General features: G+C 36.9%; 1 protein-coding gene across 3 annotated transcripts in view; it reads left to right on the forward strand.

The window, feature by feature from the left end:
* Window positions 1–4,789: 4,789 nt before the first annotated feature.
* Window positions 4,790–12,753, forward strand: part of anks1ab (ankyrin repeat and sterile alpha motif domain containing 1Ab) — a 35,236-nt gene continuing 27,272 nt past the window's right edge. For all 3 annotated transcript variants that reach the window (XM_017480564.3, XM_017480562.3, XM_017480565.3), the window contains exons 1-2: window positions 4,790–5,313; window positions 10,230–10,293. In XM_017480564.3, coding sequence (XP_017336053.1) covers window positions 5,029–5,313; window positions 10,230–10,293 — 349 coding nt within the window. In that variant the 5' untranslated portion in view covers window positions 4,790–5,028. The remainder of the gene's footprint in view (window positions 5,314–10,229; window positions 10,294–12,753) is intronic.

Genomic DNA, 12,753 nt, shown 5'->3' on the forward strand with positions numbered 1-12,753 from the left:
CCTTCTCAGGTTTTTATAACCGCCTGAATTCTTTGAGGTGTGGACTTCACTAATGCATGAAAAACTATATTCTCCATCAAGCTGGTTCCAACTTTCTCGAATAGCTATTGATAGATCAGCTTTGTATGATGGAGCCTTTTCATGGACCGATTTTATTTCCACCATAAATTTTCAAGCAGATCCGGACAGTTTACTGTTTATGTCATTGAGTCATTGATGGAATGTGAAAGTGTCCAAAATTTCAGTGTACACCTGTGTATTCACTTGTTGAGGTCTCCCCTGGACATGACATGCAACCCAATATCATAGATGAGTTGGGAAATTTGACTGTTTTCTTCATGCAGTCATCTTTATATGTTTCACTAGAACGGCAGCAGACAAAAGTTCCAGTGTCATATCCTTGGCCAATGCAGATTTGTGATTCATCACTGAATATCACTTTCATCCAATCATCCACACTCCATGATTGCTGCTCTTTAGCAAACTGTAACCTTGTTTTCTTCTGTTTAGGTGTTTGTGCTGATTTTTGTTTGGCTCTTCTGTATGTAAATCCAATTTCATTCAGCCGATTTCTTACAGTTCAGTGACAAACACTGACTCCTGTTTCCGCTCATTTCTTTTTCATTTGCTTTGTTGTGCATTTTCTATTTTAAAGGCATATTGCCTAAAAAGTTTTCTATCCTGACGCTTTGACGTCTTCCTTGGTCGACCCATATGTTTTATTTTTATAACCTTACCAATTTGTTCATACATGCACCAAATTATAGACACAGCTGACTGGGAACAACCAACATCTTTTGCCACACTCCGTGTCAGATTTCCTTCTTGAAGGAGTTTTATAATCCTTTCCACATTTTCAGTTGACAACTTTCTTGTTGGGGCCATGTTTCCTTTCAAAAAGTCCAAGGTTGAGGTCTGTAAGCCCTCTTTTAAGGTCTGTAAGCAGTCTCGTTTGACTGAAAACTAATTTGTATTTTTAGACTTGTGCTGGTATTTGTTTGACTTGCTTAATTGTTTCCTTAATATTGAGTGATTCGATAATTTATTTCCTCTACTTGATCTGGAAAAAAATGACATTAATTAAAATAATTTCACTTAATTTGTTTGAGGTATGTTTCACAAAGCCAGAATGTTCAGCTATTAAATAAATTAGCTATTAAGTAAAAAATCCAGGTGAACATCCTTTAAGTGTGGTGATTCCATAATCTTTGCCAGTGGTTGTACAAGTAAACTACACAGATATTACCAAGTGACTCACTGTTTAATTATTGTGAACTCATTCTGAACAAATTATGACATCAAGCCTACAATAACATGGGCACCGCATATTTCCTGATATACCACAATGATATTTTGTGAGCTCATTGTTATGCCTCATTCCACTGTAGGACTTCTTCTGTTTCCCACTGCCGCCTACAAACCAATGTTATGCTTTAAACATGCTTGCTTCTTTCTGTATTCCATGTCATATATTTGTGTTGTAGCAGCAGCAGCAGCAGCAACCTTTTCCATAAAAAGTGTCAGAAATTTGAACCACTGTGAAGGAATTGTGAAGGTATTGCACATGAATTGTGCAGGTGTTGCAAATCCATAGACAATGGGCAAAACTTATATGGCCAGTCAATAGGGGTGTAATAAAAAATTCAAAGTCAATTCAATACTATATACGGGCTTCTCAATACTAATAACGTATATGAGTCTTAGGTTTCCATTTTCAATTAATTAAATCTTTCAACTTTAGATGGTCAGAAGCCAAGGGAGCCAAATTATCCATGCTCTCTGGGTGGTAGGGATGGCATTACTCTCTCTCCCCTGTCAATCACAGTGACATTAGCCAGTCATGGGTGTCTGTAAGCTCGTGCCTATGGAAGACAGCATGCTTTCCTCTCAGTGTGTTACGCTGCCCTGCATCAGCTGCAGTTCAAAAAATACTGTGCTTTTTACTTTGCATTCTGCTGTTAGCTAGTAAGGCAGCTTTCTATAGATGTAGATGTGTTTTAGAATCCCACATTATGCACTGATGTGTACAGTCTCATATCTGCAGGTGTGTGTGTGTTGCTTTGTATTTTCATCTAGTTAAACCAACACAGAAGGTTTATCAGACATGTTTTGTGGCGTTAGTGTCGGTGTACTGTACTCATATTTAGCACACTGTAATGTTTTGGTCCACCACTCACTGACTATCAGCGTCGGAACATTCCAGGAAGCCACAGTGCTCCTATACACCAGAACTTAAAGATTTGGGGGGATTTGCCAGTTGTTGCTTGTTGCTGACCATACCCTTTGCAGTTTTCATGAGTTAATACCCAATACTAAGTGCTTAGGTCAAGCGTAATATAAGCAGTATTTTATGATGAATAGCCTACTTTAATGTGGAGACTGTTCGCTCTACTGCTCAATTCAATTTCATTTATATAGCCCTTTGACAGATGTGTCAAAGACACAAAGCAGATTTAAAGGAATATGGATGTATATAGATCCTTATTGAGGTAAAACTCCCTGAGAGTCCATGAGGAAGAAACCTTTAGAGTTTTGTGTGAATACTAATATTGTAAGCACTTGTTGTTCCACAGCTGTACACTATAAAGTCAAACAGCACTTATAGGGTCTTGATAGGGTCTTCAGTATGAGCAACTAGATATTTTATGATTACAGAAGTTTTTTTTTTTTTTTTTTTTTTGCTTCATATGGCCAGTATCCATGTTATCAATTGTTTTTGGTAAGTGCAATCTTTAGAGTATCAAACTGGGAGTATCCACAGCAATCTAAAGGCTATCCATGTGGGCCATCCTGATTAAATCAAGAGCCTCTTATTAAAGCTCTCATCATTAATAGTTCCTCTCTGTGCTGTAAAATGAATGGTTGTTAAAGTAAGTAATTTAAATGTCATGCTGAAGTCCTGCAATCTAATTAAGTGCTGCAGCAAGACATTTGATGTATGATTATCTATGTAGAAGTTTTATTTCATTGCTTTAAAAGCTATAGGAGGAACACTTGCTTATCTGACAAGTGTATTCAATAGTCTGCCCTCTGTTGGCGAGCTTCAGCTCTAAGTCTATGGCCATACCTTCATAAACATTTCAGAACATTCAGGTAGTTTTGGGTGAGAAATTGAAACCAAACCAGCCAGCTACAAGAAAAACTGTGGCGTTATAATAAATTATTAAGTAAAAAGAAAAAAGAAAAAAACCCTAATTAACAACAGGAAGAAAATCAAATGTACAGCAATATATGTTTATTTCGTATGAGGAAAATGTTGGAGGATATTAATATTTAATAAGGAGTAGTTTTTTTCTTTAATGTTAGACATTTTGGAATTCACACATTTTGATGTTTAGTGTAAGTTTAAAGTGTATAAAGTGTAAATTGTTACATCATTGTGTACACAGTGGGCACTGGAAAAATGTAATATAATTAGAGGTACCACGCTGTGCATCTTTAGCTAATGTAAGTTACTTTTAATATTAAAGTTATTAAGTTACTTAGCAACTACTGGACAGGAATAACACACCACAACTGTGTACCTTCAGTCTTTCTTTCTTGCCCTGTGAAAACCAATAAGCTATCTTTTGACTTACCGAACTTACTGAACACTCATCTTCTCATCTATAAAAAAAAAAAAAAAAAAAAAAAGTACCTCATATGTATGAGATATCTCACAGGTGTAGTGAAATACACCACAGAAATGGAGAACAGAAATTCGGTAGGTCTTTCTTTAGCACTGTTGGTTATTGCATTGTAACCCAGTTTACATCTGACTTCTACAAACGCATAAACCATTGTTTAACAGGTTATTGAGGCACTCGATAAATTAAAATCATGGAAGTTTTTAAACAAACTCACTAATACGACTAAATACGATCCTGAATAATCATAAACTCCATGTTTACCTCTGCAACTTTGTTGTTCAGAAGCAAAAAATGTTCTTTGATTTAATAAGCATTTGTATTTTTGGAACATTTATTTTTAGATTTTGAAACTTAATATTTAGCTTGCATATTTTGTAATTCTCAATTAGATTTGGTGCAGAATTCATATTCACTCCATATTATTAGAATGTACCCGGTCTTTGGGAAAGTTGCAGATCTCATGCACTTACACGCTCTGGGCCCAGGCTCACAGTGCCTTGATAACCTGATTATCCAGCCTGCCAGTAAGAATAAGACCAGGCCTTTTGATCCCCAGAATCATTGTGAGTCTACTCTCAATAACAGGAGACAAGGCAGTCTCATCATAGCATCATCTACAGGGAACACCACAAGTGTATTCCAAGGTAGGGAAAACTAAATTTTATTTTTGTGTTTATTTCTGTTGCTTGTTTCTTTGAGCACCAACCTGTTGAATACTTTCATAGGAAATATTAATTCATTCATTAATCTTTAACAACCTCTTTATACTGGTTAGGGTTTTGGTAGATCTGGGAACAGTGGGGGCAAGTCAAGGATAGAACCAGGATGCCTTAGAGGATGTTATTTCGAGGAGCCAATCTACCCACATTCAGATTGTATTATAATTTTAAACTATAATATGAGCACACATGCCACTAACTAACTGCTTTGTCATTTAACAGGTAACATGCAAACTGCATATTTTGGTTGAATGGTTAAATATATGTTTGATTTTGTGATGTTTATGAGACCATATGCTTTTGTTAAAACAAAAGTGGAGGTGGGCATAGAAACTGGCAAAAGGCAAGCGAGAGACAGAAAGGAAGGAAATGGCTGTTTATAAACCTTTTTGGAGCTTCTCACCGTGGGGAGGGCAAGAGCACAGAAACTGTGGGTGGACCGTGAGAGCAGAGGCAGACAAGGCGACCTCATGCTCCCCATTTCAAGCCCATTTCAAAAACATTCATAGCAACAGTGCAAAGACAACTTGCAAGAATACAGCAGCGGGGAAACGAGGCTTAATGGTCTCTCTGATTTGTCAGATAATACTGGTCCATCTTTCAAGTAATACCCAAAGCAGGGGCCTCTGAGTAAACATCTGTATTGCTGTTCCAGAGCCATTCCAGAACTCTTTCCAGGGATGTCAACTCTACCTCTGGACACCGATTTCAACTATGTTGCAGTCACCTCTCTGGACCAAACTGAAGAGAAATACAGTCATTCACCTGAGTCTTCAACCCAGGCCATGAGGCGGCCATGTAAGCAAAAGAAGCTTTTTCGTAGCCTCTCCAAGTCAGACTCAGACTTACTGGTTCCCTGTGAAGAGGATGTGGCTCTGGTTGAAAGGACCAATTCGTTGGCCAAGTGCAGGATGGAGAGGACACAAATGGATCGGCTGTCCTCACTCACTGCCGATTGGGAAGAGGTAAGCACATTGCGGTAAAGTGGTAATAAAACAAAGGGTTAACATGAGAGATTGAGAGAAGTAGGTGTGAAAAGAACTTGATAAAGAAGAATGCAGGTCTAGAGGAGGGATGGGAAGCAAAGCAGTGCAAGTGCCAGGCTGAGTTCATTGTTCCCTCATGATCCTCCACACAGGCCGATGGTGCACCAGGCTAATTGGGTCTAAGCTGTCATTCCACATTTTCTCAGGCATCTTCCAAAGGGTCAACCCACGCTCAGTGCATTCTCTTTCCCTTCCCTCCTCTCCATTCCTTGCTTCCCTAATGGGTATGAGTCATGAACAGAGCCAGTGCTACAGTGTGCTTTATCAGCAATTCCCATCAGTGTGAATGATACTGAAATGTGGACCTGTTTATTAATATGTATGAGAATATTATTTATGTAAATTAATATAAACATTTCTAATGCCATGCCTTCAGGCACTAATACCAATCAAATTCTATGCACACAAAAGAGGAGTATCATGTGCAGGTGATGCTCAGAGTCAGCATATCAAAAGGGTTTCTGAACTCACCTCTTAAACAAACAACTGTAACTGATGTATGACCAGAGTGACAAAACAATGCTCAGAGAAAGCTTAATGCTTTGTTCAGCTGGCCAGGGGTGGAGTGTCCGGTTCGCAAGGACATCCTGTTTTGCTTTAAACCTCTAGTGCTGTTTCCCCTGCAGGCTTAAATACATATGCGCCTGGGAGGGAGATGGAAAAAAAAAAAGGTGCAGTTTGTATATTATGATGCTACAGACTGCTAGGATCCCCACAAGTCCAGCACTAATTCTAGCTTCATGTTTGCGTCTAGACAATAAATGGTTTGCAATACATGTACAAGTTTGAGTATGTACTACCAAGTAAGTGATGTGAGAATATTCAGTGGAGAGCTATTTTTAAAAAATGTATTTCTTGTTTGAGTGAGCAGTCTAACATTCCTAGCACATATGGCAATATGACTGCATTTTTAATTTATGCATCAAATGGATCAGAGGAGTGCATCTTTAGTTAGCAAGAGAAGGATGCAAAAAGGAAAATAAAGAGTGAAAAAAATGAATGAGAAATAATTAGGGTTTTCTACATATGTTTACTGAATGTCATATAAATGAGAGGTTGTGCGAAAAACTGTCACGGGTCTCTTTATTATTTAATAAAGTATACAACAGTGTTCAATTGGACTGTAAATGCAATCAGCTTTGACAGTGCTTCGGTAAAATGATTATAAGATTCTATGCCATGAATCCATTACTTGAGATTGCAGTTAGTCTTCAGAACCCATAATCTTGTTACCTCTTTGGCACATAGGCCAGCACAACATTAAATCTTTATTACCCCTCCTCTTTACATTTTCTTAAAACTGCTGGCTCTCACATCCTCACTTGTTAGCGTGGACCTTGTGTGATGCTCCTTATTGCTGGCTCTGCAGAAATCATTTCGAAAAGCCTTGGAACTTTGAGGCTTAGGGCTATGACTTCAGTAACTGATGTTTTACTGCCTATCCTTCATCCACATTCTTTATCACCATCCTTTTATCTCTACCTGGATTCAGCATAACAATAATCATGCCAAAAATATTTATAAACCATCTGAATTTAAAATGCGTGAATTTAAAAATCAATATTTTATTTAATAATTGTACTATTTAAGAGTAATTATTTATACATATACAGTAAATTATGTATAGGTTTTCATAATGTCTGTACATCTATAATGTTTCATACAGTGAAAAAAAGATTTTAAAAAGGACCAATTTTCATCAACCCTGTTACCTTCGTATCTCTGATATTCAATGTTAATTTAGTAATGATATTACTAAATTACTAAATGTAAAGAAAATAGTAGATTATGTAAACCATAAGGGAGACAATAGAAGAATTATCTTCTAGTATTTCATTTAATAAAAGTACAGTTTTATTATTTGAGAATTATTGTTTATACATGCATGTAGTCCATAATAAATGTTGTGCATGCACAAAGTTTTATAAAGTATTTCAAAGTGTTATTTATTTAAATGCATGTAAAGCTTCACAACATCTATGCAACATGCCTCCATGTTCTTCATCACAGGAGAACAAAAGCCAGAAATATCAATCCTGTTACCGTCCACCACTTAGTGCAAGGTAAATGAGTTGCTCCTTTTACAGAATACACACTAAAATGATAGTTATCCATATATTTCAATTTAAAAAATAATTATTATTTCTTAATTCAATAAATATCGTACTTATACACCATATACATGTATCTAGTAGTGTGTTGCACCTCCTTTGGCTTTCAGAACAGCATAAATTCTCCAGCGCATGAATTCTACAAGATGCTGCATCCACTGTGCAGAACTGTTGCACCATGTGGAAATGATTGCATTAAACAGTTGCTGCAAAACCGGATGGTTGCACAAACATGCAGTAAAATATCTTATTGCAAACACCCCTTGCCACCTCATCTCACACATGATTTTTTAACAAAAAAATTAGTCTTGCCATTCCAATACTTTCAAAGGGGACTGTATGTGATAACAACCTATTATTTAAATTGATATATGTAGCTTTTAAAAAAATATATTCATTTTTTAAAATTATTTTTTGCAACCATTAACCAAGAAGGACTCCAGTTTCTGAAGACATGCACGGTAGGCTGACCGGCGTGTCTAAAGTGTCCGTAGTGTATGAATGGGTGTGTGAATGTGTATGTGATTGTGCCCTGTGATGGATTGGCACCCTGTCCAGGGTGTACCCCGCCTTGTGCCCCATGCTCCCTGGGATAGACTCCAGGTTTCCCCGTGACCCTGAAGGAAGGATAAGCGGTATAGAAGATGGATGGATAACCAAGAATGGAGGTTCTACCTTGATAAAATAGTTGAAAACAAACCTAGGCAATTTAAAGCAGGGGTCAACAACTTATACAGTGCATTAGCTGATTATCAAGCTTTCGTTTGTGTTTAAAAATAGAAAGTGCTGAACTAAACAGAAATTCCAGCTTTGTATTTACTTTATTTTGAATCTACTTTAGAATTATCACTAGAATTTTAGGAAGAGAACATGCACCTAATCCCTTCCTTGAAGCAGATATATGTAAATTACCTAATGAGCATATTCTATTCAAACTTCTGTAAGTCCTGTCTCAGGCCATGTGACCATTTAATTGAATAATTTCTGTTCATTTATTTAGTCTTGATACAAACACTAATCTCATATAAAATGTACAACCTTAACTCCAAAAAAAAGTTGGGAAGCTATGTAAAATGTAAATAAAAACAGAATTCAATGATTTGCAAATCTCATAAACCCATATGTTATTCACAATATAACATAGAAAACATATCAGATGTTTAAACTGAGGAAATGTACCATTTTAAAGAAAAATAAAAAAAAGGTAATTTTGAATTTGATGGTCGCAACACATTGTTGGGACAAGGGCAACAAAAGGCTTGAAAAGTAAGTGTTACTAAAAAGAAACAGCTGGATGTTATTTGGAAACAGGTCAGTAACATGATAGGGTATAAAAAGAGTATCTTAGAGAGGCAGAGTCTTTCAGAAATAAAGATGGGCCGAGGTTCAACAATCTGTGAAAAACTGCATCTACAATTTGTGGAACGATTTCAGAATAATGTTCCTCAGTGTAAAATTGCAAAAAGACTATGAATATCTCATCGATATTATACAGGGCCATCACAGTCACGTGACTTGAGCCACATAGAAAATCTCTAGTAGGATTTGAAAAAGGCAGGTGCAGCACGCAAACCCAGGAATAAATGGGCTAAGATTCCTCAGGAACGCTGCCAGAAGCTATGCATCTCATTTGCAGCAGGTCATAACAGTAAAAGGGTGCTCAACTAAGTACTAAAGATGCTTGCCATGAAGGTGTTGAATACTTTTGAGACTGGAGAAGTCATTATAAGTTGCATTTTCAGTTGAATTTGGGGAAACCACTTGAAGCATTCGTTGTGTTGAACTATTTCAATTGCTTTTGTTTGATTTGTTCATTGCAAACAGTTAAAAGTCTGTAAATTTTGACAATAAACCTGATTTGCAGTGGGGGTTGAATACTTTTGATTGCAATTGTATATCTATAGAAACTTTGATGATAGATGTCCATGGGCTGAGTGATCCAATATAACATGCAAGTAGGTTAATTTTGAGTGGAAAATGTGAAGGGCTGTATGGCTTCAGGGTATCTTCCATTTTGGCCTTGGTGTCTGAATGCTAAATGAGTCTAGGACCTTTTTGATGCCACTAGCACAGAGCAGAGTTTCTGGGACTTATAATATTACTTTTGAAACATGTATAGAATTTATTTCTTTAGTTAAATGTCTACCCAATGAAAATAAGTGGTCTTCAATCTACATGAGAAAAAACATCAACTAAGGACTCCTGTTGTGGGAAAATTTTCCAATGTATTCTAATCTGATCTTTAGGTCATTCATTCAATCAATCAATAAATCATTCATTTATATATTCATTTATTAACCACATTTTCCTGGTCAGAGTCATGGTGGATTTTGAGCCTATCAGACGCAGGCACACATTCACATTCACACAGTCATTAACACCTATACTGCCAATACTGCAGACTGACTGAAAAGTAGTATATGTGCCAGCCTGCATTTTGTAAATTATGTGCTAACTGGTCTTGATTCTCTGTGAATGCAGATGTTATGATGTTTTTGGTTGTTCACAAGTTGTTTACTGTTCATAAATAAGGCTATTTACATTTTATTTTCCTCTAGTGGTTGATGTAAAAGAGTTTTACAATCCATCAGTTGTAATGAGCTTGAATGGGGGAAAAAGCTGTACTACTATTAAGTTAATATGTTTTGCCATCTGTGAAAAGATACAGTTCTAAAAAAAAAATAAAAAATAAATGACTATGTCCCTGTCATTATCCTCCACCAGATTGAGAAGATCATGACATTAATTGACAGTGGCATTGAACTCTCCAAGGAGCACCAACCAGCAGGTAAAGCTATACCACAGAGGGACAAGGACAGTGCCTCTGTGTCCTCCTCAGATCTCTTAACAGATCTAAGAGCAAGACAAAACGCAAATACACTGAATTTGTTGAATTGTTTCATGTCACTGCATTTGTTGAGATGATTAGAAAATACAACAATGTATTTAAAACAATAATACAATTTTACATTTGCAATTGTTATTTTTATATAGCTGCTGTTCAGTTGTTTACAGAATCAAATAGTAAAACACTGCAAGTTAATCAACACATTTCTGTGGAAATTGTACATGTTATTCATGGATGCCATATATCCATTCTGTCCAACTCATCTTGTGTCACTTTGACCAGCGATTTTATTCTTGATATTTTAATAGACACCCAGTGATATAAAATGGATGTCTCGGCCTGATTTAATATGGAGTGGCCTAATTCCACGACAGTACTCATCATGCTTGTGACCCTTGGTAATTAGGCCTTAAGCTTTCTCCTCACTCCTCCTACATCAAAAAAAGCAGTATTTATAAAAGGGGAAAACTGTATATTTTTGATTTGTTACAGTTGTACAGTCATGGCCAGGAGAATGTAGGAGTATGAAATAAGAATTATTATTATTTGTAGGTTTTTATTGTATGTCATGTTATGGCCTTATAAGATGTTTTTGTGAGATTAAAGGAATTCTTAATGCTCAATTATTGGCTTGTCATGTCTGTCACTGTAAGTGTGTCAGCATAACTGTTGTTTCTCTGAAGTTTGCAATTTAGGCACCAAAGAAAATAATACAATAAAGCCATTTAGTCAACATCAAAAGCTCTATGCTGTTATTGTTGAAAGGTAATTCTTTCAAATGCAGTGCACAAAAACCTTAATTACCCAGCTATGGTTCAATTTAGGCTTTTTCCTTGGTTTACTTACAATTTATTTCAGTTAGTAGAATTGTTTTGCATTTTAAGAACGGTGTATCTGCATTACATTCAAGTCACAGCATTCTTATTTTACAGAAAGTGAGTAAGTAAAAAGTAAGTAAAAAATGAAGTATGTAAGTAATCAATCAAGCAATCAATTATTTAATTACAAATAGTATTGATAACCGTTTATTTGTATAGGAAACATAGTATATAAGCATGTGGCACAGGTGCTTGTATTAGTTGGCACACCTCTTAGAATTCTGAACTAATTTTTGGTATTCATGAAAAGTGCGTTGTTCTGATATCATTTTGGGGAGATATTCATGCTTAGCACTGTTCAGCCAGACTGAAAGTACACATCATTACCCTCCTCCTGCCTGATCAGTTTCCATAATGCCCTGTGTGCATGCATATTGGTGTGTAATACAGGGATTAGAGTATTTCACCATGTCTTTCATGTTGTCTACAGAATACTGCAAACATAAGAACTGCTTAAGAAATATATGTTATATATAATGTTCCTTTGGTTGCTAAGACTTTGATGTTAGCATGTTTTGGGGGGAGGCATTATGGTAGCACAGTCGTGTGTAAGAATATATGTGTGTGTAAGGATGGAGACTCAGATGAAGAATGAGGAATGAGGAATCGTGTGCAGTTTTAATATCCATAAATAAACAAGGCAAATATTCACAATCCAATAAACAGTGTTGTTAAACAGGCAATGTTCTGAGTCATTCTCAGTGTAATGCCCACGCCCCCTCCCTGACAGGCTGCTCCTGAAGCTGAGACATTCCTTTGCCAGAGTCTGCCACTAGATAGGAGCAGGCTAGTCTGGATGTTCACTGTGAAAGTTTCTGATCAATCTGAGGAATCCAGAATGTCCTCTACTGATACCCATGACCATTTGTCTGAACCATACCCTTTCCAGTCCATGACATACCATAGACATCTACCCTGGTGTTTGGAATTGACTCCAGATGATATATGCTGGTCTACCCTACAGGTATATGCCTCTGTTTTGAGGTGATAAGAGGATTCAATAGGGAAAAATGAAATGTAGGACCTAGCTTTTTCAATGGAAGTCTCAACTTGAGGTACCAGGTTGGGAGCCAGACCATCAGCCCGGGTCAAAGCTGTGGGTGCAGTCTGTGTCACTCATCAGCATAGAACTTTGCTCTCTTAATAGTTCCTTAGGGAGAGTCATCTCTGAGGTCTGTTCATGTTTTCTTATCCAGGGTTTGCCAGATCACAGGAAGAGAGATGGTTCATACCCTAACACACTCAATTGGTCTCAGTTCTGTGGAAGAGTGAGTTAGTGAATTCAGGGCATACTCAGCCCATGGAAGGTATTGACTCCAGCACTCTCCTGGTTAAGTCTCTCCACTTGGTCATTAGACTGTGGATGGTAACCTTATGAAAGACTGATGCTAATGAACTTTAGAACTGAGAAGTGAAGTGGACCCCTCTGTTAGACACAATATGCTCTGGTATATTATAGTAATTGAACACTTACTTAATATGGTCTCTGAAATCTCCATTGGAGTGGGATGTTTGGTACCAG

Source organism: Ictalurus punctatus, chromosome 11 (assembly GCF_001660625.3).
Source record: "Ictalurus punctatus breed USDA103 chromosome 11, Coco_2.0, whole genome shotgun sequence".
NCBI classification, from domain to species: Eukaryota; Metazoa; Chordata; class Actinopteri; order Siluriformes; family Ictaluridae; genus Ictalurus; species Ictalurus punctatus.